General features: G+C 42.4%; 1 protein-coding gene across 2 annotated transcripts; it reads left to right on the top strand.

Moving 5' to 3' along the window:
- The first annotated feature begins 3,827 nt into the window (after positions 1-3,827).
- HNRNPLL (heterogeneous nuclear ribonucleoprotein L like) lies at positions 3,828-25,579 on the top strand. Of its 2 annotated transcripts, none has more exons than XM_066316671.1 (13): positions 3,828-4,145; positions 11,384-11,502; positions 11,603-11,840; positions 13,624-13,709; positions 15,514-15,610; positions 15,707-15,779; positions 19,712-19,783; positions 21,226-21,443; positions 21,602-21,723; positions 22,347-22,548; positions 23,391-23,448; positions 23,564-23,662; positions 24,790-25,579. In XM_066316671.1, exons 1-13 carry the CDS (start codon positions 3,942-3,944, stop codon positions 24,843-24,845), a joined length of 1,644 nt encoding a protein of 547 aa, XP_066172768.1. In that variant the 5' UTR covers positions 3,828-3,941; the 3' UTR covers positions 24,846-25,579. The 2 variants fall into 2 exon arrangements, with proteins under 2 accessions (XP_066172768.1, XP_066172769.1); XM_066316672.1 differs by having other exon boundaries at positions 13,624-13,720; positions 15,525-15,610.
- Positions 25,580-26,007: the final 428 nt, after the last annotated feature.

Below are 26,007 nucleotides of genomic sequence, written 5' to 3'. Positions count from 1 at the left end.
CCAAGATGAAAGTTGCAAAAGCAGATTTGGTCCCCTCATGCCTCATTTGCTGTGATAAGGATTTTTATTTTACAGCCACTGATTCATTTTCTCGTGGGGCCTCAGCCCCCCTGGGTGTACTGAGGCTGTGCCCAGGTAGCAAAGAGGGGCTCAGGCTTTGCTTTCCTCCCTCTCAGCTCCTCTGCTCTTCCTCCCGCTGGTAAAGCTGCCTCGTTTCCTTCGGAGTGTTTTCCATGGCCTCAGGCAGAGCGCAGCGCTGCCACGCGAGGTGAGCAGCTGCCTGCTGCGCTGCGGGGGCACAGGAGCGATGTGCACACGGCTTTTGGCCAGACAGGTTCCAGCCAGGCGCTTTTTTAGGGACCGTTTAGAATGCTTACTACCTGATTCCACAGATAATGCAATTTTATTTGGCACTCAGTTCTGGTTTTGGGAATTTATGGATCGTGTACTTGGACTGACTGCAGTTGGGTTTCCCCTGGCATGGGAGCATGTAAAAATCATCTTTTCCAGTAGCAATCAAAGGAATTTTCTTCCAGAAGTACTCACCACACCAAGTTTACTTAGAGAATTAAACTCAGAGTTATCTGAAGTCTGATGCAGAGTACCAAGTGGCAAGGAGCAGTAAGTACTGTCCAGCCTAGAGGAGAGCACGGACAAATTGAAACCAAAATAATAAAAACTGAGAAAAAAAAATCTAGTTCGGTTTGTCCAGGTATGCTTGTGTTTTCACCACCCCTTTGCACCGAGGTGGTGTCACCTTCCAACAAGAGGGTGATCAGTGCACTACTTTCTCAAACCGCGGAGACTGAATTCCAAAGAAGGAACAAAACCCCGGCAAGTGTAATGCTTGAGCATTGTAAGACACATTCCCTGCCACGGTGAACTAATAATGAAATTTAAATTACAGTAAAGGATGTAAGAAAGGGAACAAAAGGAAGAGGAGACAAGAATGTCCTAGTAACAACACGTTCTTCCAAACTATGAACATAATCATGTGATTTAAATTTTTACCAGATTTGGGGAACTTTTTCATGTCATTGTTCTCCTCTTTCTGCAATTATGTGGTTGTACTTGACTGCAAATGTGGTGGTAAGCAAATAAAACTAATTGTTATTCTTATTGGAGGGTAGTGGACTGAAACCATGATTTCTGTTTATCAGCTCCAGGTGATAAAAATTGTATGAAAAGATCTATTTCAGGCAGTTCTGGCACCTTTCTTGTCTCTCTCTTTTTATACAAATGAAGCAGGTCTGACAAGCAAATGACAGTGAAATCCTTCTGCTGAGTCAGATGCTCAGTTTCAAACTTACATAATTGGGGTGTATTTCCATATTCCTTCCCTCCTTTGCTGTGCACAGACAGAGGGAATGTCTGCTCCAAGGCTGCTCACAGCAGCTCAGGGTGGAAGCATCAATGTTGCAACTTAAATATTTAAAGTACCTTATTAACGTCTCCATAGCTGGATAATTAAATATGGTACTAAGTCAGCAGGGTCTGCTGCCCAGTGACACTGGAGCCCATATGCTGCACAGGAGCAGGGTGAAACGTTCTGTTTCAGGGAACACTGAGTAAATCAGGATTTGGTCAAACAGTGTGCCATTTCCTCATTTTCAGACAAGCGGTTCTAAGAACATGCAGGGAAGAGAATTTAATTATTAAAGAAAATCTGATTATTGCAGTGTTCCAATACCATTTTCTGACTCTGGTACATTCTGTGATTTCTCAGGCTGGGTTTTTTTGCAGTGTTTTGGTGGAACTGTCTGCTAAAATCCCAGAGCCCTATCACACAAAACCAATTTACTAGAAATGTCATCTGGCACGTAAGTGTTTTTGTCCACAGCAGAAATTTCAGTGGTGTGTTTGGCAAGAAGTGCCAAGAAAAGAAAGCTTCGTGTTCACAGATGGCATGTTCATCCTCGACTCTTTCAACCACAAAGATGTGTGCTCTCAGAGTTGCAAGGGTCTTACTGTCAAAAATAGGTACATGTATAAGAAATACGGAAAGGAAAACACAAACTAAAAAACAAAGACCAAAGAGAAAACAAGAAGGTGAGAAACACCGCACGCTGAGTTAAATTGGAGGTATGGGCTCGAAGAGGAGATGATGAGATGAGCTATCTGAGAGATCTTGCCAGGCAGAATGGGAAACTGAACCTCCTCCCACTTCTTGGAGGAGTGCCTTTATCACTGTTTTTCAGGATAACTGAAAACGAGTCAACAACACACCATTTGCTTTCTTTTCTGGCTTAGAAACCTTACAAGCACCATTTCAGACTGAACAACAGACTGATACAAGTGGGGGGGGTTGAGTTTTTCCCCCCACACACAGCAAAGGAAGAAGAAAATAATATTTATATTGGCTGTCTTCTGAATTATTTCCCTCCCTCTTATTTGGCTGCTCAACTGAAAAAGCAATCCTATACCCCTTCTCCATTGATCTACTTCCAGCAGGGTTCCACTCCACACCCCTCTGGGTTTGGCAGCCACATAAATGAATTCAGCTGGAAAGTCCTGTAAGCCACTCGCAGCCTTCTCCTGGACTGAGTGGCAAGACACAGACTGGTTAGGTGGTTTTTGAAAGATGGGTAGAGAACTGGCCAGCAGGCTGCTCTCAGAGGGTCATAATCAATGTTTTTAACTCAAGCTGACAGCCTGTCGCAAGTGGGGTCTCCCTGAGACTGCCACTGGGCTCCACGGTCCAGCTGCATAAGGATTTGGGTGATGGATTTGAAAGCACCTTCACCCAGCTTTGATACCACTAAACGGGGTGGTGAGGAAAGACTGAAGGAGTTACACCCTATCTCCCTGGAGGACAGAGGGCTTGGAGGCAGGGGGCTAATCTCAATATGCCAGAGCGCTACAAAGAAGGGTGGAGGCTCTCCTCACAAAGGACCACATGGAGAAGACAAGGCACAACATAGATTTTCTTATGGTGAGAACAACCAACGACTGAAACACGGGGATGTGATGGCAGAGTCTCTGTCAGGGGAGGTTTCCAAGCTGCCACTGGACAGGGTGCTCGATTATCTCATCCGGGCTCCCTCCCACAGAAGTTGGAACAATGATCTTTCCAGCTCCCTTCCAGCCTGGGCTGCTCCATGGTTCTACGATTCTGTGCAGACAGGCACGGGCTCCCCTAGCCCTCTGCACCAACATCGCCTGAAGAAGGAACGAGCCCAGGCCGCCATTTGCCAGCAGACAGACCTGCGTGCAGTACAGGGCCAGCTGTCCTGTCCACACAGGTGTCTGCTCCCCCGGCTCGCAGGGACCACGCCGAGGGCAGCTTATTACCCGCTGGACACCGGACCCCATCCGCCCCCGTGAACCAGCACCAACTTCTTGCTTGGGGCCGAGGGCCAGGTGTGGGTAGTGAGGAGCGCTCTCAGGGCTCACCGAGGCCTCTGGGACCTCGGTAACTCACGGCTGCCGTGGCCCCCGCAGCCGACACACACCGGCCGCGCCGGGGTCCGCGTCCCCCGCTGCCGCATCAGCCGGCGGCTCTAGCAAGGAGACAATGGCAGCCGTGACGGCCGGAGCGGTGATCGCCAAGGAAAAGGCCGGGGGCGCAGGGCGGGCGCTGGAGGACCCTCAGCGCGTCTCCCGCCGCCTTCCCTACACCGAGCCCTGAGGCACGGCGGCGGGGGGCGGGGCCGAGGCGGCCCCACAGCGCGGTGACGGGCGCGCCCGCTGTCCAATAGAACCGCGCCTTTTTGTGATGGACACGCGCACTGACCCATGGTAGCGGCGCGCCCGTTCCCTCCTCGGCGCGGAGCCAATCGCGGCGCGGGCGGCGGGCGGCGGGGCGGGGCCGTGTGCCGGCGCGGGGCGGGCCGTGTGCGGGGGCCGGGACGCAGAGCATCGCTCGGGCTCGGTGCCGCCGCCGGCTCCGTCCCCGCTCCCGCGTCGTCTCCCTCGCCGGCTGCCCCTTCCCTCCCGTGGACATGTCGTCGCCGTCGTCCGGAGAGCGGTACGAGGAGGAAGAGGAGGAGGAGGAGGAAGACGGCGCCTACGAGAGCCAGGCCAAGCGGCTGAAGCCCAGCGCCGCCGCCGAGGAAGGCGAGATCGAGTACAGCGGCGCGGAGGAGAGCGAGGGCCGGCGGGACAAGCCCCCGGCGTCCCGCGGCGGCGGCGGCTTCTCGGGCGGGGTGAGGGCCGCGGGGCCGGCGGGCGGGGGGCGGCTCCCCTCAGGCTGCCGGCGGGGGGAGGGGGCCCGGCCCGCCCCGCCCCTCCCCGGCCGAGGCCGCGGTCGCCCCCGGCGCCGCTCCCCGGGCAGCGGGGCCGCGCTCCGGGCGGGGCGGGCTGCTTCCCGCGGCCGCCGGGCCTGCCCGGGGTCGGGGCCCTCCGTCCGCTTCCCAGGCATGGAGGCGCTTCCGGCGGGGTGGGAATGGCGGGGGCTCCGCGCCGGCTCCGCGCTCCCGGGCGTGCGCTCCTTCCTCGCCGCCCGCGGGCACGGGCTGAGCCTCAGCCCGAGGGACGGATGGGTGTGAGGGATGTGGGCTGGGAAGCTCCGGGATTGCCGCTGTTCGGCCGGCAGCTGCTGCCGTTCGGGGTATCGCCATTGCAAGTTTTGTGCCGGCCCTGTTGCTGAGCGTAACTATAGAAACAGCGAGCGGGGGGTGGCGGCGCAGGCTGGAACCGCGGCCGAGAGTTCCTTTCATCCTCCGCTATACCTTTGTGTCTGGCACCGTACGGCGATCGGGTGATCGGAAACCATTGCCTCCCTTCAAAGTTCATTTCTAATTCTACTCTCTCCCTCCCTCACACTGCTATGAGCACGATGGTTAGCTTTTTTTTTATTGTTATTTTTTATTTTTTTTTCCTGTGTATCTTTTCCTCGTGAATTTCCATCCAAGTATCGAGGTAGTCCTTGACTCATAAATTTGAGCTAACGAGACTTTTCTGTCTACCGTTTGATTCCTTATCTAACTGTTTGTCCATCTGATTACAGCCATTTTTCTCCTTGACGGCTCTTTCTGTTTCTTACTTGAATAAGCCAAATCAAGAAAACATCGATTTAATGTCAAAGCTGGAAATTTGTAATACCTGCTTTGTGATTTGTTAAAATGAACTTGCTTATCACTGGGACGAGTTAATGAGGGAGCATTTGCTGTCACCATTTCTCCATCAGTTAAATCTATTGATAGAGAAGTGGCCTGCTAAATTTATTGTCGTGGTTTAACCCTCTCCTGCAACCAAGCACTGCACAGCGGACTCCTGCCTGGGCTGATGGGGGAGGGAATCAAAAGGGTACAAGTGAGGGAAATCCTGCTCTCCCTTCTTCCCCCACTTTATATGTTGAGCAGGATTTCATAGGGTCTGGGATGTCCCTTAGGTCACTTGGGGTCACTGTCTCGGCTGTGCTCACATGTGGAGCTGCAGGAGAAGCAGAAAAAGCCTCGATTCTTGCTCAGCAGGAAGGAAAACCTCTACTATCACCACTGCTTCGAGGCACGTATCCAAAATATAGCCCATACTGCTGTGGAGAAAATTAAATTTACAGCAGCCCAAACCAGCACATTATTACAGAAGTTTTTTGATAAACTGTAACAAAATTAACTTCCAGAGAGAACTGTTTTAACTCTCAAGCTTCTTGTGACAGAGCATCGTCTCTGTTGCAGTCAAGACTTAGTAATGTGCTCTGTCTTAAAGGCCAGTGCTGAAAGAAATCCTTGTTCTTGCTGAAGTTATCTGGAAAGTCTGTCATGTAGGAGAGCTGAACACTGTGCAGCGAGTGTTAGAAGTAGAAGGAGCTTTTGCCTTTCCTCTTTCCTGCAGTACTTGTAGGAAATCAACTAGTTTTTTCTCTTTTTCCTTCTGTCTGAGCTTTGGCTCAGGGCGTCTTCATGATGTCTCAGTTTATCCAAGTTTACCCTTCATGATAATGAGAGCATGGGGTTTGTAACTTCACCTTTTGGATCTCAAGTGTGGCATGTGCTGAGGCTTGTGAGTAAAGAAACTGAAACAAAGGTGTAGCAAGTCGAGAACATGAGGAGTTTTTGGCAGCTGGTTGTGTCAGTGGCAGTGTCACTGACAATTTATTGGCAAAACTGTATTCACAGATTCACTGTTGGAGAGGCAGAAGTTGTCCTGGTTCCGGAGATCAAACTGGTTTCTTAAGCATAAATTGTAACATCAAGTGGAGATATAAAAAGTGAATGACTGAGTGCTTTTGTTAGTAATTTTGTGTGAAGCTTTTGATAGCAAAATGCCAACTTCTTTCAAGTAGAGCTAGTTAATGTGAATTTTCATGGGTTTTTTCTCTAGCAAGTACAAAAATGTGCAGGAAACTTACTTGTTCTGTGATGTATATTACTTGTTCCTCTGCAGGGAAATGTTCTCAGCTTATAAAAGGTGTATGTGGTTCAGACATACAAGATGAAGGTAGGCTGAGAGGAGGGAAGAAGTGTAAGTGTCCTGGATTGCTCAGAAGAGAGCAGAAAAATAAGAAGGAGGAACTACAGTGAATGGGGAATTAAGAGGAGAAATGGGAAATGATGATGAAATGATGATGAGGTGTGGCTGGTCAGGGTAAAGAGTGACAGGCGTCTGGCAGCCCTTATGATTTGTTCAGTTTTTGGTTTGCTTTGTTTTTTTAATTTATTTTTCCCTCACATATGCCCTGGCATACCAGTGAACTGTACATTTATATGGATTACATGCCCTTGTATAGAAGCTTTTTTGTGCTAGGAACTCCTCTAGCAGGTTGGTGGGGTTACCCTCCTGGGCTCTATTTATTATTGTGGCAGTTTCCTCTTCTGGGATTGTTGCCTTTGGCTGAAGAAGCCCTTCATGCCTCTTTCTTTTCTGTTTGGTTGGTGTCTTTCATTGTTGCAGGATTGGTTTTGGTTTGATTTTTTGAAAAGGGTGCCTAGAAATCTCTGTGCGAGATCCAGAGAGAATCCAACACTTACTTTGCCCTTTATTTTCCTCTGTTTCCCACTTGTGTGGACACTTCTCCTAATCCAGAGGTCTGCCCTCTCCTTCATGGCTCACCTCCAGGCTGAGGAGCCAGGAGCTGACCAGGATGCTGCCAGGGCAGGAGCAGGATGTGTTCCTGTAGAAAAGAGTGTGATTTGGAAGAATGACCTTTACAGAAGCAGCGTTGAGTGGTGGTGAAGCCCTGTCTGAGGAATCAGAATTGCAGTGTAGTGGAGGGTCAGGAACTGGGATAATGTGGGCTCAGCTGTGTTTAAGGGAATTTTGAGGGCCTTTCAGCTCCATCCCCTTTCCCTCCCACAAATGTCAGTTTTATGGATTAATGTCATATTTATACAACCTGTAGCACTCACTTCCCTCACTGTCTCTGCCATCCCTATTCTGAGCATTCTTGTGAAGTCAGGAAGATCTGTTTACCCCTGTTCTTACCGTTGGGGAAGTGAGATGTGGTGTCTAAATACACAAACAGAGCTGTCAGCTGCTGCAAGGTAAAACAGGGATGTGATCCTGCAGCTCCTCAGCCACTCTGTTGAAACTTCCTGCATCCTAAATGGAAAGCAGCTCTCCTTGCAACTCAGGATAAAGGACACATTTTTGTGCAAGCAGTTGGTGAGAAAATTCTAATCTGGAGTTGATGAGCAAGACAAGCATCGTCCTACAGCCCATGATGACTTTCTTCCTTTTTGAAATGGCAAAGTGTAATTTAGTTGGCAAGAAACCATTGATACCTTTCAAATGTTGTCTAGAGATATGTAGGTCACCAAAAAATGGATGTTAAAACGCCACAGCCATTCTTTGAAGCTGCTTCTGTTGCAGTCTTAGGTGTGTGAAGTCATCTACTTGGATATGTCATTGCTTCCCTTTGTGCCTCAGCTTTGTTTCAGGGTAAGCATTTTTATGCTCCTGGTTTCTTTCTTGAGGGAAACCTTTTCTGTCCTTGTTATTTGAGCAAGAGGTCTGTTCCATTGTCTATTTAAATTACCTGCATTTTCTGTCCTGCATAATGATTCTGCAAAAAAAATCATTATTGAGCTTTCAAGCCCCCTATAGATAAATATATATATAATATAAAATATAATATATAAAAATATATAATATATAATACATAATATAATATAAATATATATATATAAATGGTACAGCAGTAACATTGGCTACTCTGTTCTCCTGGCTTTGGTCCTTGGTGGAGTGCAAGTGTGGTGTTGGAGTTTTGCATGGGGCTTTTGTGCTCTCATGGGAGCTGAGTTACTGAAAGGCTCCTTTGTAGGCACAGAAATCCTGGTGGTTGTTAGTGAGTGTGTGAGCAGATGTTTAGATGTAACCTTTGTCCATGTGCCAAGTGCAGCACATGGAGTTTTCAGGATACATAGCTGTGAGATCTTGGTCAAACTCCTCCCTTGTTCATCTCTGGGGAGGAATTCCAGCAGCAGTTGGATGAGCTGTGGATGTCCTGACCTTAGCTGAACACTTTACACTCTGCAGACATGTTTGATTTTTCATGTGGTCTGCTGGTTTTATTTCTCCTTCTAGAGGAAATCCAGGGTCATTCTAGATTTGCTTGATACTGCAGCTTTGTGGCTGAAAACTTATTTGAAAATAACATGTGTGCTTGCCCTTTGTGAAGACTTTTTTGCAACCAAACATATACCTGTGGCACATGCCCCATCTTTCACCACCCCATGTTCTCTGTGAATGTTGAGCATTCCTGGCTCAGGACTGATTTGTGCTTGGTTCTTGTGCTGCTCTTCGCTGCTGCTGCCTAGAAACTCTTTGGAGTGAAGCAGAGACCCTCTGGTTTGGCCACCTCAGAGGTTTTATGTGTATAAAAGTGGCGCTGAAATTCTCTGTAGTAAGTCCTTAAGTTCATGGCAGTGACTGAGATGTCACTCATTTATGTTTGGGGTTTTTTGAGGGGGTGGGTGGGTTGTTTTTCTGTTGTTTGTTTTGGGGGAGTTTTTTGGCGTTTTTTATTCCTTTCTTCTCAAGCTTCTGTGCAGGTTACTATAATGGCAGTTCTTGGTTCTTTCTAAATCTCCTGCTAAGCCTTGCTAAAAGAATAAAGAATGCCTTCTGTGTGATGTTTTGGGAGAACGAAATTGGGATTGGAGAGCCAAACGTTGCTTTAACGACAACAGAAGGCAAAATTTCTACTTGGTGATATTCTGCAGAAGTGCAGACACCTATACATGTCTATGTAACTCATGGATAATGAATTTGAAGATGCAAGTGTAAAAGCCTGTATTTTGAGAGAATTTGCACTATTAGAAAGATTTGTATCTACTAAAACCTGCTAGGAGATAAAAATATAAAGGGATGTGCATAACAAAGAAACATGAAACTAAACTAAAAGTTTGAGCTGGGAAGGGGAGGGAGAGTGAAATACTCTTCTGAGTACCCATTCTCTGAAAAGCTTGATGTGATTTATGGAGATATCGGCAAGTACCAGGTTGCTAATAACTATTCCTTGTGGTGAGTCTGCTTCAATAAGCAAATCATTGGTTGTATTCACCATATGATTAGCCAGAAATAATACTAGATGTGATTTCTTGAGTGTATTAAAGAAACCTAAAAGGAAATGCATCCCCCTGGTACTAACTGGGATCTTAATATAGTAGCAAGTATGCAGGAAAATGAAAAATTGACATAATTGGTTTTGGTTGTTCAGTAGACTGTAAATAAAGTTGCCTTTTATCTCCACATCTTAGAGTAATAGTGTTTGCCGGAAAAAGTGGTATTGTTTTCTCATCAAGACTTCCTCAGGTGCTTTTCTCAGCTTTGAAAAGTGTGTATGTGGGTTAAGAACATATCAGCTGAAAATAAAATATCTCTCTGTAGTTGTGTTCCTTCTGCTATTACCTAAGCATTTGCAGTTCGAAGCATGAACCTTTGGTGACTGCTTTGATCACTGCTCCTGCCATACAGCCGAGCTGATTGATTCAGGATACAAGGTAACTCAAGCAAATATCACCGCTGGTGTTTTCCCAGCATCGCCAGGGTTCTTAGGCAAGGAAGTGTGCTTCTACTTAAAATGCTTTCATACTGCAAACAAATAAAATGTAAGGTAAGCTTAAAATATTACACAGCAGATTGTTCTGACGTCTGAGGAGAGCCTGAAGTGCTGGCTTTTGATTCAAACAGAATGGTCAGATCCTTGATTTAAAGAAAACAACTCTGTAATTGTTTAGTGAGAACTGTACCTGGAACGCAGGGGTTAAGCACACAGGACTCAGTTTGTAGTTATCTGGAATCTGTTTTTTCCTGGCATCTGTAGTTCAAATGGACAGAGAGGAAAGGAATGTCTAACAGTAGCAGCAATCATTGTGGTTACTTAATTATTTGAGCTCAATGCTCCTTTGTGCTACAAATGAGAATCTCTCTCAAGTTCCAGAAGACATTGTGCTGCTGTTTAAGGAAAAGCGGAAAAACAAGAAGACTTGATCTTTTAGATGGAACACATTGATGCAGTCACTAAATTTGAATACATCAACTTCACACTGCTGTTACAAATATGGAATTTGAGGGCTGCGTATTTGCAGTGTATTTTAGTGTGCCCTTTATTATATCTAATCTTTTTTTTTTATAATCTCTCATTATTGGCTTACATTCGGGGTTTTTTTGTTTGGTTGGTTGGGTTTTTTTTTTTTTTTTACCCTCAGTATCCTGGAATATTTAAGGTAAATTTCAGCCTTACTTCAAGGTTTTCATGGAAAGATGAGCTGATTGCAACCCAAATTCTTCAGCTGCACGGAATTGAGCCTGTCTGAAAGTAGCTCTGAAAAATATTTATGGTGGGAATTCTGTGTGCTAATGTTGGATGTCTGGATCCATTAATAGTAGTCAGCCTTGGGGTGAAAAGAGCTCCATATGTACAGAAATTGTGAGTTTTTAAAAACGTGTGTTCAGAATTAGAAGGGAGGTTGGGTTTACTTCAACCATAATCTAGAGCTGGCATTTTCTTGTATTGTGAAGCATTGGAAAAATACTCAATTTGCATTCAGTTTACAGATGGCCTTCATTTGTTCTTGCTTTTTTATTCTCCCAGCCTTTCTCAAAAACATACTGGCATCAGCAAGCAGAGTGTCAGAAATATTTTAGCTGTTGGACATGTCCTAATTTTTTTTTATGCTCCTAATGAATAGGGTGTGTGTAAGACCTCTTGCAATTCAGTCAGTGTTAAATGGCTGGGTTTTTTTTAATACAAGAAAAATCCTGTGTGTGCAAACAGATTAATTAAATCTGAAAAGCTTTTTATTTTAAGTATACTTCAGCAACTGAACTTGGCGATCCCTTTGGAAAGAAAAGTTAAATTATTTAACACTTGCTTACATTGTGCATTTAGATGGCTGCTTCTGGACCCAGTGTAGTGTCTACCAAGTGTTTAATTTTAGTTAATGACAGGAGTGCTCCTTGCTCTGTGTTGGATTTTAAAATGTCATTTTGTTGCTAGGATGCCGGGGGAAGTCATCACAAAGTCTCTGTTTCTCCTGTCGTGCACGTCCGAGGGCTGTGTGAATCTGTGGTGGAAGCAGATCTCGTGGAAGCCCTGGAGAAGTTTGGAACCATATGGTATGTCTTTGTTGGGAATTGTCTGGAAACAAAGCTGTGAAACATGGCCATGCTGGGAGCTGGCTGAGCAGGAGCCCTCAGTGTGCTCTTCCCTCCCCAGCTATGTGATGATGATGCCCTTCAAGCGCCAGGCCCTGGTGGAGTTTGAGACCGTGGAGAGTGCAAAGAAGTGTGTGACCTTTGCAGCAGATGAGCCCGTGTACATTGCTGGGCAGCAGGCCTTCTTCAACTACTCCACCAGCAAGAGGATCACCCGCCCAGGGAACACTGATGACCCCTCCGGTGGGAATAAAGTTCTCCTCCTGTCCATTCAGAACCCTCTCTACCCAATTACAGTGGTAAGCTTTTGTTTATTGTCTTCTTTTCTTTCTTTTTTTTTGTATCTTCTCGTAGCTATGTTCTTAAATAAAGGTGATTCAGTCTTGCACAGATGTTTTGCAATACATTTGAAGATGTCGGAAGTGAGGATTTTGAAATGTTTAAGTTGCTGCATGCTTCTGGAGTATTTCCAAATGTGTTGCCACAACATCAAGACTCTTATTGAGCCTTTAGGCTCTGACTGGTGTATGTTTAAAGAGCAAGTAATTTTTTCCAGTAAGAAAGGGTTATTTTATTGCAGTCCTTCTTAAGTATTTCCTTTGTGGAGAGGTGAAACCTTTATTTTCTGATCATCAACCCCAGTTTGATGGAATCTTCCTCACTTTTACTTGGGCCTACATGTTTTCCTTTTTAGTATTTCAAGTCATACCATTTATACATTTGCATCCTAATTTATTGCCATTTATTAATGGCATGTGTACGTGTTTTTTTAAGATACAGGGGTTTTTTGGTTTTTAAGAATTTATGTTTCATCATGCATTAAATGCTTATATTTTTATAGGAGGTTTTATAGTAGATGTTAAATTGCACAGAAATATTTCAGGAAAAAAATGAAAATTATGTACTATGATACAAGTATGAATCACTTGTTCTTAGGGATGTAGGATGGTATGGATCAATCTAAGTGTTTGGGGTGTGTGGAACCAAGTGACTTAATACAAGCATTAATTTTTCTTTAATGTGCTGTATATTATGAGAGCAAATTTGCTACAACTTGGTATTCCTGAAATTCCATCAAATAGTTAGTTCCACACCATGCTTTGTGCTTCCCTGTCTTGTATCAATAGCTTTTTGTCTGTTGCTTCATCAGTGAGTGATGAATTTTCTTTCTCCTGTCAATTTTCTTTAGAGAAAGTCATGCCATATTATGAGTTGCTTTTTAGTGTTTAAAAACAAACCTGCTCTGAGCTGTGTGAACAAATCCAGTGACTGAATTAAAGCATTCTTTGCACATGACTGTAATACAAATTTTGGGAGCTGCTTCATTCATGCATTTTCTATTTGCCATGTGTGAGCCGCTGAGTTGAAGGTGGATGCTGAAGGAAGTGGGAGCAGAAGGCTGGATCTGGGCTAGGAGAGTTCCCTGGGAATTCTGAGGATGAAGCCTCTGGCACAGCAGCTCCCTTGGAAAAACAAAGAAACCCCACCAAACCTCTTCCTTCCCACTGCCCCCAGCTGTTGCTTTAGCGTATACAAATGAGTGCTAGAAGCAGGCAGATCTCCAGAATTACTGGCAAGCAGCAGAGCTCACTGAAGGCAGCACAGTCACAGCAACTGGGGACAGCAGCGGTGCCCATAACAGCTAAAAATGTGAGGAGGAAAAGACAAATTTTGCAGTCATTCAGTGGGTTAAAACCTAGTTAATTTAAGAATGCCTTAGGCAAAGTCTGCATTATTTAAAAAAAAAACCCTCAATAAAAGAAAATAAAAATCAACCAAACATTCCTCCCCTTAAAAAAAAAAAAAAAAAAAAAAAAAAAAAAAAAAAAAAAAAAGCCTAATACTACTTCTTCCTCTTCAATATCCTTCTTACATTTGAACTACAGGGAGAAAAAAATAGATGAAAAATTGCAACCAGTTTTAGGTGGCAAGTCTGAATAACTGGAGTAAACGGTTGTAAAGCTTTACTTTAGGCTAAAGACACTGATAGGGTTTTAAATGTCCCTGCAAGAAAATGTTCTGTAGACCTAAAGGAATTGGAATTTCACATCTGACTAAAATTTTTTTCTTCTTCTTCCTTAGGATGTTTTGTACACTGTGTGCAACCCTGTTGGGAAAGTTCAGCGCATTGTTATATTCAAGAGAAATGGAATACAAGCCATGGTTGAATATCCTTTTTGTGTGTGCTTTTTTTTTTTTTTTTCTTTTTTGCTGTAGGTTCTTGACTCCAAATGGGTTTAACTTGCCAATATCAGAAAAATACCATGTGATTCTGAGACCAAATTATTTCTTACTTTCTGTGTAAGAAAGTAAGAAACTTCTAATTTTGGTATGTCTGTAAGACAAAGTAGTACTCAGACGTTTCATCTTTGTAGGCAAATGGCATTGTCAGCATGGCAGATAACCATGTTTATAGTCCCTCAGGCCTAGTAATTGCAGACACGAATTATATCATAGATTTGACAGCCCCTTATACACAAAAGTTTCATGGCTTCTGCTTGTGTTGAAACTCAAGAAATGGGTAAGGGATTGCAGGGGTGCAGGGTGCAGTTTGCCTTCTTCAGACTCTTCTAAAATAGTCCCACTATGTACAGCTTGTCTTACTATTCTGACTTTATAAAGCAAAGGCCAACTTAGGCGTCCTTGGCCTTGATTCTTGGGCATCAGGTGTTGAAGAAATTTCCTGCTCCATTATCCCACTGTTTCCTCTGTTTGCAGCCTTCAGTTGTTCTTGGGCTGAATGTTCAGAATTGTTGTGTGTTGGCTGTGGTTTATGAAGTCCAAAGTCTGATATGGTTAGGTCTTAATTTATGAAACTCTGACAGCCCTCTTAAAGCTTTATTAACATCAATTTTTTAACTGTTATCTGGACAAGATTTGCCAAATTATTTGGCATTATTTTGTGATTTCAGATGCTACTGATGTGATGGCTGCATTGATGATTTTCCAGGCAAAGGGAACTACCTAACTTCTATTAAATCAAACTAATTGCTGTTTACCTATGTAGAAAACTTCAACTGTGTGTCCTAACAGACAATAATTTGACTTACTGTGTGTATTGTCATAAATGGAATTGCCAGGAGCAGGTGACTTGCACAGTTGGGGGTTATTCTTCATCTTGTGAGAGATTAGGGAAGTTGTGGTGAGGGTCCTGCACACACCTCAGAAACTACCATCCTTATGTCCTTTGAATTAAATTCTGTAACATGCCTTTTATTGAAAATGAAACCAGCCAGCAGTTGAAAGAAAACTCACAAATGTGAGTGAAGTAATGCAGCAGCAAGGAAAGTGAGCTTCAGGACAAGCCTCATCTGAAAAGTTCAAACATTTACTCAAATTAAAATGCTACTTGAAGTACCCCTTACTTCTGCAATTCTGGCCAGTGTCAGTTTCTTACAGGTCTGGGAAACTTAACTTTCCTGATTTGAAAGCTCCACAGTGAACCTGCTTTGGAAAAAGGTGCAGGAATGTGGTAAAACCAAGGCACATCCTGTTGGTTTGGACTTTTTCTAAAATGTCACCATGATACCAAGACATGGTGCAAAAGGTCTGTTCTGCCAAGTTCAGCCTTTGTGACACCATACATCATTGAGTGTGGGTGAGATCATGGGTTGTGATGTGCCAAGGCTCAGGCACATTTTTTGCTAATCACAGAACTAACCTTGGAGTATGGGGAGCATATGAAATAACTGAGGTGTTGGAGCCTGGTACATGCATCTGCCTGTTGTATTTTTTGGAGGCAAGATGAGTATTTGTTCACTTGAAGTCTCTCTTTTAGTTATATGGGGGCTTTTGGCTAATGAGTAAAAAGGGTGTACACTTAGTTCTTTTTGCTGTAAAGTCAAGTCTGTGTGCAATTCTTGTAGTGTATACAATAGTGAAATACCTGCAGGCTACAAAAGTAAAGCCCCATAAGGTAAAAGGGACATGAATGAGACACCTGGGGAAAAAGCTCCTTAACATGATGTGTATGTTTGAATCAGTGTTTTGTGCCCAGAAGGCGAAGGCTGCACTCAATGGAGCAGATATCTATGCAGGATGCTGCACATTAAAAATTGAATATGCAAGGGTAATGCTTGGACCTTCTCTTCTAATTTTACTCAAAAAAAAAAAAATTACCTAGGATCAAGGCTTAACCTCTCTCACTTTTACTTTGTTTGAACAGCCAACTCGACTTAATGTCATTAGGAATGACAACGATAGTTGGGACTACACTAAGCCATATCTGGGCCGCCGAGGTAGGTTCTGATCCATTCTCCCTGTAGCTGTTTGAGTGTGCTAATGCCGTGCCAGCCCTTCCCACGTGTCAGGCCGTGTGGCAGCCGTGCCCCAGCAGGCCAGCGCTGCTGGAGGCTGTGCCCGGCAGGGAATTTACCCCGAGCCCTAGTGCCCCCTACTGCCGTGTGCTTGAGCACTTAGTGCTGCAAGGAGCCCACACCTCCAAGCACCTGCGCAGTTCTCAAGGACTTGCATTTCTCCAAGCAGCTCTCTCTCTTTGGAGGAGAGGAAACCTGGCACAGACTATTCCTTATAAGCTACAAACTTGCACACTGCTTCTCCTTCGAAAGGACTCTTTTCCCCTATGTTGGACAAGGCATTAAGAAGGATAGAGGACTTCAGCAGGCTGACTCTACACTTCATCATGCACCACATCGGCATCAGCAAAAACAAAACCCCAAACAAACAAAAAAAACCCTCTGAAAAACCTCAGACTTGCAGTTCACCTTGTCTGCATACTGCATGCATCACCACCACAAGTTTTTAAAGGAGGACATTTTCAGTACTTCAGATTTGTGTGGGATGAATAACATGATAGACTGTACCCATTCTGTTCAAGTTTGTATGTATGCTGGTCTTACTTCCCTTAAAATTATCACTGAAAAGTCAAAATTAAGACTCCAAAATTAAGAACCTCTTGTTGATATCATTGATGTTGTAATCTTTTTATTACTGTATGTGAGAGTTGCATTCAGATTTAACGGTGTAAATATTGTTTAGTAGCAGGGAAATTCAATCCTTTTATGCAGATAGCTGGAACTGAGCAATGCAATACCAATAAGGCCCCTCAGCTATACTTAAGTAATAAAATAGGGAGATTCACAATTGGTACAGGCATACTGTCTCTTAAGTACTCAGCTGTAAAAATTCTCAGAGCTGAACTCATGTCAGTGGAAACTATGATTATATATGTACAGTCCAACTGCTGTCTAGCCTAACTCCTGTAAAGTGTTTATTTAAAGATAACCAAAAATCTGTAACTATTAAGTGCAGTGTTCAGTAACCTATGTACAATAACGTGTTCAATGTAAAGTTAGAAAAGTGAAGACAATGTGACCAAAATAGAGTATCTGCTTATCAAAGGCTACATGAGAACCAGGGCTTTGGCTCTCTCAAGGGATTTGCACTTTCAGAGTAATTCTGCAGAGACACTGGGCTTGTGAAACTGCTGTACAACTAAAAACTTAGGGCTTGGCTTTGCAAAATGAAGTTCTTGTAAAAAGTTAACAAGGGAGCTACAGTATTGGTTGCAGCTTGTAGATTATGATTATTTGCATTGGGATTAAAATTTTTTTCTCAAATTCTTGAATCAAAGAAAAGGGATTCTGAAGAAACTCAAGGACAAGGAAAAAATCGAAAGGTTTGAATTTGAAAAATGGAAAGGGTTTATTTCACCCTTGTATCTTTCGATCATTCCAGTGTTTGGAGGCTGACTTGTAACACTGTGCATCTAATTGCATTATATAATTGGCCTGCAGATAGGTATGACTGTATGAACTAAAACTTCCCCAGACTTGAGTAAACAGTGGAAAATGAAAAACTTGGGATAGGTGTGGCTTGCTCTTTTCAAGAACTCTACTCTTTTGTTTTGCTTGTGATACTGTTTCTATTCTCTATACATAAGCACCCAAGAGCACACAAGAGGAAAAAATTCGACTTGTACGTTATATATATATGTATGTGTGTATATATATATATATATATATATATATATATATATATAATGTATATTCATACTGTATGTAGCCTGGTTTTTCATTTACTATGGTCCACGTCAATTTCTGTGGACAATGGGAATATAAATTGTGAAATGAACGGTGAAATGCACTTGAGAAAACAGGCATCTAGAGCAGTTTTGCCCATAAAGTAATCCAGGAGTTGGGGTTTTCTTTGAAAGAGTTTATGCATTTGTCGTTCAGCTCACTCTTGCAACAGCATTATTTGGGTTTTGAACGTAGTGTGACCTCACCTTTAGGGCTCTCACTGCAGCAAAGATCTTATCCCAAAGGAATTTCATTCCAAGGACAGAATATGCCAATAAATCCTTTCAGAATTTCACACCTGCCCTTATAATGTTAGAAAGGAAATGCATTTTACTAATGATTTTTTTTTAAGAACTGTTTTTGGTTCTTTATGGTAATAAATTGCCCATAGTCTTTCTCCACTAAAGTAAACTTCCTAATGAGTGCCTGCTATGAACTCATACTACATTAGATGAGTGGAATAAACCCACCTGACTTAGTATTCTGCTTGCCTTTAGCCAGAAGTTTCAAACTGTAGTTTGGAGCATTTCTTTTGGGGTTATACCAGTTTGCTCAGTGACTCAAGGACCTGATGTAAAAACTAAAAATCAAGGAACCCAAGCTTAAACAAGATTGTAAGAAAACTTTCCTTTCAGAATTATTTTTAACACAGGTCAATTCTCGTGTTTCAGTGCTTGTTTACACAAGTATTTGTACTGGCACAATCCAGGGGCTTTGTTCAAGGAAGGAACAAGCATGGGGCAAGGAGAGACTTGCACCACCACAAAGGAGGAAATATTTTTCAAAGTTTTCTCACAGAATTCTTTATTTGAAGAATGTGATTCTCGACTGTATTTTACTGTGGACAGTTTCAAAGTGTTTAGTTCCACGGATTGGAATTACAGAACTGATTTTTCTGAAAGATGATTACTGCATACAGTTTAAGTGCTCAAAATACTTGACCTGACTGCTCATTTGCTTTCTAGAGCCAAGAACTGGAGCCTGAAAAGGGAATGGAAAAGGAAACTTGTCAACAGTAATCTTTCTATCTATTTGAAAGTATTCAGGGCTGCTCTCTCTTCAGATTTTACTGCCAAAGTAAATTCCTAACTTGGAAATTGGTCTCAAAATCCTGAGCAGAAAGAGCCACATGTGTTTTCATCTACCACTGTTGTGTAATCAAATAGTTCCTGTTTTTTGGGGAAAATACTTCCAGCTGCATTGGGCTGGAGTTACTATTTTCAGCAGTCATACTTAAATATCCTGAGAATCGTTGTAAACTGATAAATGCCTTGCCCCATCTTTTCAACTGTAAGAAGAGAACGTTGCTTACCACAAAGAAATCTGGAAGTTTAGAGGTTTTTTTGTCATGCAGTGTGGATCTAATTGGAAAATACAGCTTTTACTGTGAGGCACTGCTTCCTTCCATTAATGTAGATCCCTTGCTTAACTTTATATCCTAGAGAACTGGGTTTTCTTAAAGGATTGACTGTTGTTTCAGTGCATTACTCAGTGCTGCTTTCCCTCAGTTGAACTGTTGTGTGCTGCTGATAATGCCACAATGTACAATCCTTTCAGCACGCCCAGAAATCAGTAGGTGTTCTGTAAATATATTATGTACACATATGTAATGCTCTCTGTTTACTGATTATGAAACCATGTAATACAGGTTGTTGTTGGCTTATGCTGAAACTTCTTGAAAGAAGCCCACTTTGAAAATGTGTTGCTGTTGAAGCTAATATTATGATTCAGGTACTGTCTTTCAAAAGTACTGCATTTCAAATTTGTTTTAAGAGACACATGGGTAAATCCTGCTGTATGGTGTTTTCTATACTAATGTGTGGTGTCTGTTTAGGAGAACTATTGGGTATCTCCATAAACTTTAAATGTCTGCATCTCCTCATTGGCCACTGCCCCCAATCAACTTAAGTGCAATTTGTTATACCAATACCAATGGCAGTCTTTTAATTTCAGTGTCCCAGGGCTCCAGCTTGTGTTTTTAGACACAGAGTGAATGAGAAATTGTTTATAAAATTAACAAGGACTCAAATTACTTTTTCACTTCTTAACTAGAAGCTTTGTGTCTTAACTGGAGAAGTCAAGTGCCTGGTTGTGCATACTAAACTGCTTTTTTTCCCTTCCCACATCAGACAGAGGGAAGGGCCGGCAGAGACAAGCTATTCTGGGAGAGCACCCCTCATCCTTCAGACACGATGGCTATGGTAAGTAACGTGGGATGACAGCTGCTTGTGATTTCTTTCATGCTCTGTGGAATTGTAAATATTTAATCAATGCTTCGGCATGAGCAGTTCACCTGCAGTGCTGTCAGTCTGCCTTCTGAAACACTGCTGGTTCAGTGAAGTCCATGTGCACTCGTTGCCTCACCTCTTCCTGTCACCCAAAGCTTCCAGCTCTACAGGTTCATTCCTTGGAAGAGTTTCCTTTCTTGCCATCACCCTGGCAATGGTAGGAAATGATATCTGCATTGGGAAAGCAGTTTCCTTGTAGCAAATGGCAATATAGCATGATCAGTGGTTTGGTACAACAGAGAGCTCAGAAGTTTTTGCATGCAGAGCTATGAATTGTTGGCATTTGCACTTCTAATGTAGCTGATTCAGAAAAGGCACAGCTGTGTGACTGTAGAGGAACGATGTGTTGGGATCAGTGCTCTGTTTGTTACCAGTACTCTCTGTAAGGCAAGGCCTGCTGTCACTTTCATGTGCTAAAGTCCCCACTCACATGGGACTTTTCTAGTTATTTCCTCTTTCTATAAAGCTGCCAGGTGCAATGTGATTGGTCTTGCCTCTTTCTTTGCAAAGGTATCTATGATACTTTACAGTGTAGTTTGACATCCTATCTACTCCTTCCAAAGGTTCTTCTAATCTCCAGAATTTCCAAGTCCCACCTTGATTCAGTGGTGTTCTTTTTTCATTCTTCTGATACATCCTTCTACCATAAGTAATGTGTCTATCTCCTCCTATACCAGTGTTTCCCTGTCATTACTGCTTTTTGCTGGGAAAAAAAAACAAACAAAAGGGTCCTTTTATACTTAGCTTATGTGAATTTCACATTATTTTTGTCTCAGAAAAACAGGGATCCTCCTCTTGGTCTGTAATACTGACATTTTCTATGAACAGAGGTATTGCTTACTAGTAGTGTCTCATCAGTAAAAGAAAAAAAAAGAGAAATTGCCTATTTCAGTGAAACTTGTCACTTCATCTACAGTGGAAAATAGGACCAGTTCATTTTGCATTAGGGTGGGGGTTTAAGTGTTCCTGTTTCTTCCAAATGAGCATTTTGTAGAAAGGCAGGCTTCTGACAATCTCACGTCTCTGGGAGCTGTGTCATCTCCTGACCTCTGTCTCCTTTTGGTTTGTTTTCCCCACTTTGTAATATTCACTCTTGGTGTCACGTAGCTCTGTAACTAAATGGGAACACTTCTGAATGTTGATTTTAATTATTTCTTCTGATGCATTTATGTTCAAATATTTTTCATGCTGCAGGGAAGATGATTTTTGTAATTACCAGAATATATCTTTTTGCAGCAATTGCTTTGACCTTCTACCCCTCCTTTAAATATGCATGATGTGTGTGGGCTTTGATGCATGACAAAGCAGTGAAAATGGTTCCCAACAACATAAACTGTGGTCTCTCATCTCCTTAGGCTCCCATGGTCCCTTGTTGCCCTTGCCCAGCCGGTACCGAATGGGATCTCGGGACACTCCAGAGCTTGTTGCTTACCCACTGCCCCAGGCCTCCTCCTCTTACATGCACGGTGGAAACCCTTCTGGGTCAGTTGTCATGGTTAGTGGCTTGCATCAGCTCAAGATGAACTGTTCAAGGGTATTCAACCTCTTCTGCTTGTATGGAAACATTGAGAAGGTAAGGCATCATTAGAAACTTGGAAACTACTATAATTCTTCAAAACGCTTTAGGAAAAGCCTCTCTGAGATTGTCTAAAAATATATCCTAATATTTTATTAAACTGTTGGTTGAGCTGTTTGTTGCAGCGTAATTTTTTTTCACCTTATCTGTCTTAGGTGAAATTTATGAAGACTATTCCGGGCACAGCACTGGTTGAAATGGGTGATGAATACGCTGTAGAAAGAGCAGTCACACATCTCAATAATGTCAAGTTATTTGGAAAGAGACTCAATGTCTGGTAAATATGTTTTATCAGATTGATAGTCCACCAGTGGGCAGATGGAATGAGGTTTCAAAGGGACAATATCACATGACTCTGTTATCATTGTTGGAGTTATGATTTCCAATTTGTGACTGTTTATTTTGGCTCTCAGCTGAAGGAGGGTGAGTTAAGGTTAGATATTAGGAAGAAATTCTTTCCTGTGAGGGTGCTGAGGCACTGGCACAGGGTGCCTAGAGAAGCTGAGGATGCCCCATCCCTGGAAGTGTTGAGCAACCTGCCCTAGTAGAAGCTGGTCCTGCCCATGGCAGGGGTGTTGGAAGGTCTCTTTAAGGTCCCTTTCAACCCCAACCACTCTAAGATTTATTATAATTTTATTTATTTACAGTCATAAAGCACATTATATTGTCATTACATGGATTGGCCACTAATAAACTGTATTCCCAAATGTGTCTTACCCATTCTTTCTGCATTGTTTTAAGGATGGTGTCAAATCCAATCCATCCTGTTCTTACTGTATTTATTTCAAATTCTTACAAAGAAACACCAGCTCTTTTCTAGTTAGATAATAATCTGTAAAATAATAATCTGCAAAGTATGATAGCCTTAATTATTTAAGAAACTTTATCCTTAAATTGCAGTGTTTCCAAGCAGCACTCAGTAGTTCCAAGCCAGATATTTGAACTGGAGGATGGCACGAGTAGTTACAAGGATTTTGCCATGAGTAAGAACAATCGTTTCACCAGTGCTGGCCAGGCATCCAAGAACATCATCCAGCCACCCTCGTGTGTGCTGCATTATTACAATGTTCCCCTGTGTGTGACTGAAGAAACATTTGTCAAGGTAAGCACTTGGAGGGACTGACATTCATCTCTGGGCTCTGCCCTTGCTTTTCATGGTGCTGCTGGGAGGGTTATAGCAGAGCCACTGGAAGAGACCTGTTCCTTAAAATGCATTTTTATGGGTATGTTCAATCCTGGAGTTACTGTCTCAATTTTATTTATTTATATTTTTTAAATGTGACAAACAAAATCTTGAAAATAAATTTGAGGAGTTTAATGTGGAGGGGCAGTTGGAGAAAAGACAAAGCCAAATACATGAAGGTTAGGACTACAACTCACAGAGGATTTACTGGCTCCCTGTAATGACAGCTAGGATGTTTTGGAATGGAGACAAGCATGCACCCGGGACTCTTGGCACAGCTGTGTCCTAAATGAACTCTGGATGCTTCAAACATGCAATACTGGGCCTCTTTAAGTGGAGGCAGTGGTAAGCTTGCTGACAGTTCAGTGAGTTCTTTTTCAGTTAAATAAAATATATTTTTTCAACTCTGTCTGAAAGTGAACTCTGGTTCCCAAGTGGTGTCCTGATATGTACAACTTCAGAGCTGCTGTACTGGAGCAGGAATGTCAAAAAGTAGAACTTGTAATTATTTAAATAGGTTTTTGGAGATTGCAGTGACATCACAAATACAGAAGCCTTGATTTACATACTACAGAATGTTATTCTAAAGAATTACCAATCTAATCATATTTTTTAAATGATTTGCCGTAAATTCTTGCTAACTCTCCTAAAAAGTCAGAATCTTCCTTTTTGTGTGTCTCTTCCAGGAACTTGGAATTTTTGCTAATTTGTTTATATGCACTTTTGTTGGAGTTTTACCTCTTATTTTATTTTTGTGACAGTTGTGTGAGGATCATGAAGTTCTCAGCTTTATTAAATACAAAGTGTTTGACCCAAAACGTAAGTAAAATCTGACCTGTTTGGGAAGTTACTTGGATGCAGTTTTGATGTGAGTATGCACTGTCAGGAAACATTACTGATCCCCTCCTTCCCATTTTTATTTCTCATTTGACAGCTTCTGCCAAAACACTGTCTGGTCTGTTGGAATGGGAATGTAAGACAGATGCAGTGGAAGCTCTCACTGTACTTAATCACTACCAGATAAGAGTCCCAAGTAAGTAATTTTTTGTGATCTTACTGCTGGAATTTCTTTTCTGTGAGAAGGAGTTGAGGGTTCTGGTGGCCATGACAATGATCAGAGAGCTGGAGCAACTCTCTAGGAAAGGCTGAGAGAGAGAGCTGGGGTTGTTCAGCTTGGAGAAGGCTCCAGGAGGACCTTAAGGTGGTAGCCTTTCAGGACTTTAAAAATAGGCCTATAAAAAAGAGGGAGAGTGACTTTTGACATGGGCAAATAGTGATAGGACAAAGGGTAAGGGTTTTAAACAAAGAGAGATTTAGGTTTTAGATGCTGGAAGATGTTCATGACTGTGAGGATGGTGAGGCCCTGGCACAGGGTGCCCAGAGAAGCTGTGGATGCCCCTGGATCCCTGGCAGTGCTCCAGGCCAGGCTGGATGGGCCTCTGAGCAGCTTGGGATAGTGTGTGCCATCCCTGCCCATGGCAGGAGGTTGGAACTGGATGGTCCAATCCCTTCCAACCAAACACTTCTATGACTCTTCCACAATAAATATAAAGAAATCTGCAGTGTCTTGAACAGAGGAGTCTTCAAGTCACTCAGCACAGAGCTCCCAATTCACTGCTACTGTAGCACCTTCCCTTTGAAACCAGAAATTGTGAAACCAAGCTGAATTTAGCTCCAAAGTAGCAAGGATAGAGTGGGGTGAGTTCACCTGCTAAACAAGTACACAATAGGCCAGATCTGCACTGAACAATTAAGACAGTTTACTGGATTAAGTGGAAATTTTCCAGGTGTTCCCAGACATAATTTTGAATCCAGGCCAGTGTCTAATATTATTTTAAACTACCTCCTCCTGACTGTTAGGAGTTTGTCTGTCTGTGAAGTGTTAACAGTTTAAATCTTTTCTATTCCTCCACACCTTTGTTCCACCTTCATAATGATGGATCTTCGGGGCAGGATACTTTTGCAGATACTGTGGATAATACACTGTTGACAATTTCAGCTTTAGCTCAGTTTGGAGAACTGGTAGCAGCAGAAAAGCTTTCTGTTTCAGTGTGCAAAAGGCAGAGGCCAGTGGAGGTGTGAGTGTGCCCTTGGCAGGTTATGGCAGGTGGGGCAGCAGGAGAGCTGTGCCCACGTGTGTTCTGTGTTGTCTCCCCACAGATGGCTCCAACCCTTACACCCTGAAGCTTTGCTTCTCCACTTCATCCCATTTATAGAGAAGGGGACAGCATGTTCAGAGCTACCTTCACCTGGATCTGCAAGTTAAAAACTACACTTCATTCACAGAGCTCTAAAGTCATTGTTCTAATGTTGCCTTGTTTCAACTTAATTCTAATATCTTTTATCTTGTTTTATAATAAATGGATGTTCCTTCATAAATACAAAACAGATTTTTTTTTTTTATTTTTTGCTCTGAGAAGTACATGTTGTAAGCTTACTACAAAGTTTGTATTTTGTTAGTGTAGTGTCTTCAAATGTCTAAAGAAGCACCAGTAGGATAAACAAGATTGTTTCTTTTCAAAAAAATAAATATATTTGCATTTTCAAAATGTTAAAGATTAGCAAGTATTTTTCCATTTGTAGTCTTAATTGGCAGATAGAACTATTACAGCAGAATTTAAAATGTAGAACTTGTTTTTCAGTATGTTAAGTAGTGAAGTATGTTGCAATATTAAAAAGAAGCTTGTATTTATAAAATGCTTTGATCGGGTTCATGTTTCACATACTGAACTTTTAGTAATATAGACTTGATTTATAGTTTAAACAGAGCTAACGTAGAAATTTATTAAGTATATACGTGTATGGTGTGAATTCATACTTATTTAAAGTGGGTTTGGTTTTTGTTTTGTTTTTTTTTTTTTAAACCTATTTTCCATTTGCATTAGCATGATGCCATCTACAGCTAGTCCCACCACAGGGGCCTTTTAAAAATTAAAATTGCAAGCCTGTATCAATGTGTTCATCCTCATTTTCCATGATTTAAACTTAAATCTTTGGTGTTTAACATATCCTTTTGATTCTTTTTTAAAGCAGTGGTTATGACATACTAAATGGTAAAAGTTGTGGGCAGGGTGACGACATGGATGACAATAGAAGCCAAGGTGGTAAAAATAGTTAAAATAAAAAGAAAGCCCCCACTATATCCTTTCATACCTGGACAGTTAATTCAATGTTTTCTTCCTCTGATTTATCTTAAACATCTATTATGACCATGAAAGAATTCACTGGGTGGATAATCTTGGCTTGTCTGTAGCTTAAACTGAGGTAATCTCAGTGGGATTCAGGTAAAGTAACTGATTATATGATGTGAAATTATTGAGGTGAGAAATCTTTCACTTTGGAGAAGACCAATTTTTCTGTCCCAGTACTTTGAAAACT

This window comes from Sylvia atricapilla, chromosome 3, assembly GCF_009819655.1.
Source record: "Sylvia atricapilla isolate bSylAtr1 chromosome 3, bSylAtr1.pri, whole genome shotgun sequence".
Lineage (NCBI taxonomy): Eukaryota > Metazoa > Chordata > Aves > Passeriformes > Sylviidae > Sylvia > Sylvia atricapilla.
The sequence above is the reverse complement of the archived record's forward strand: the minus strand, read 5'-3'. Positions and strand labels throughout refer to the sequence as shown.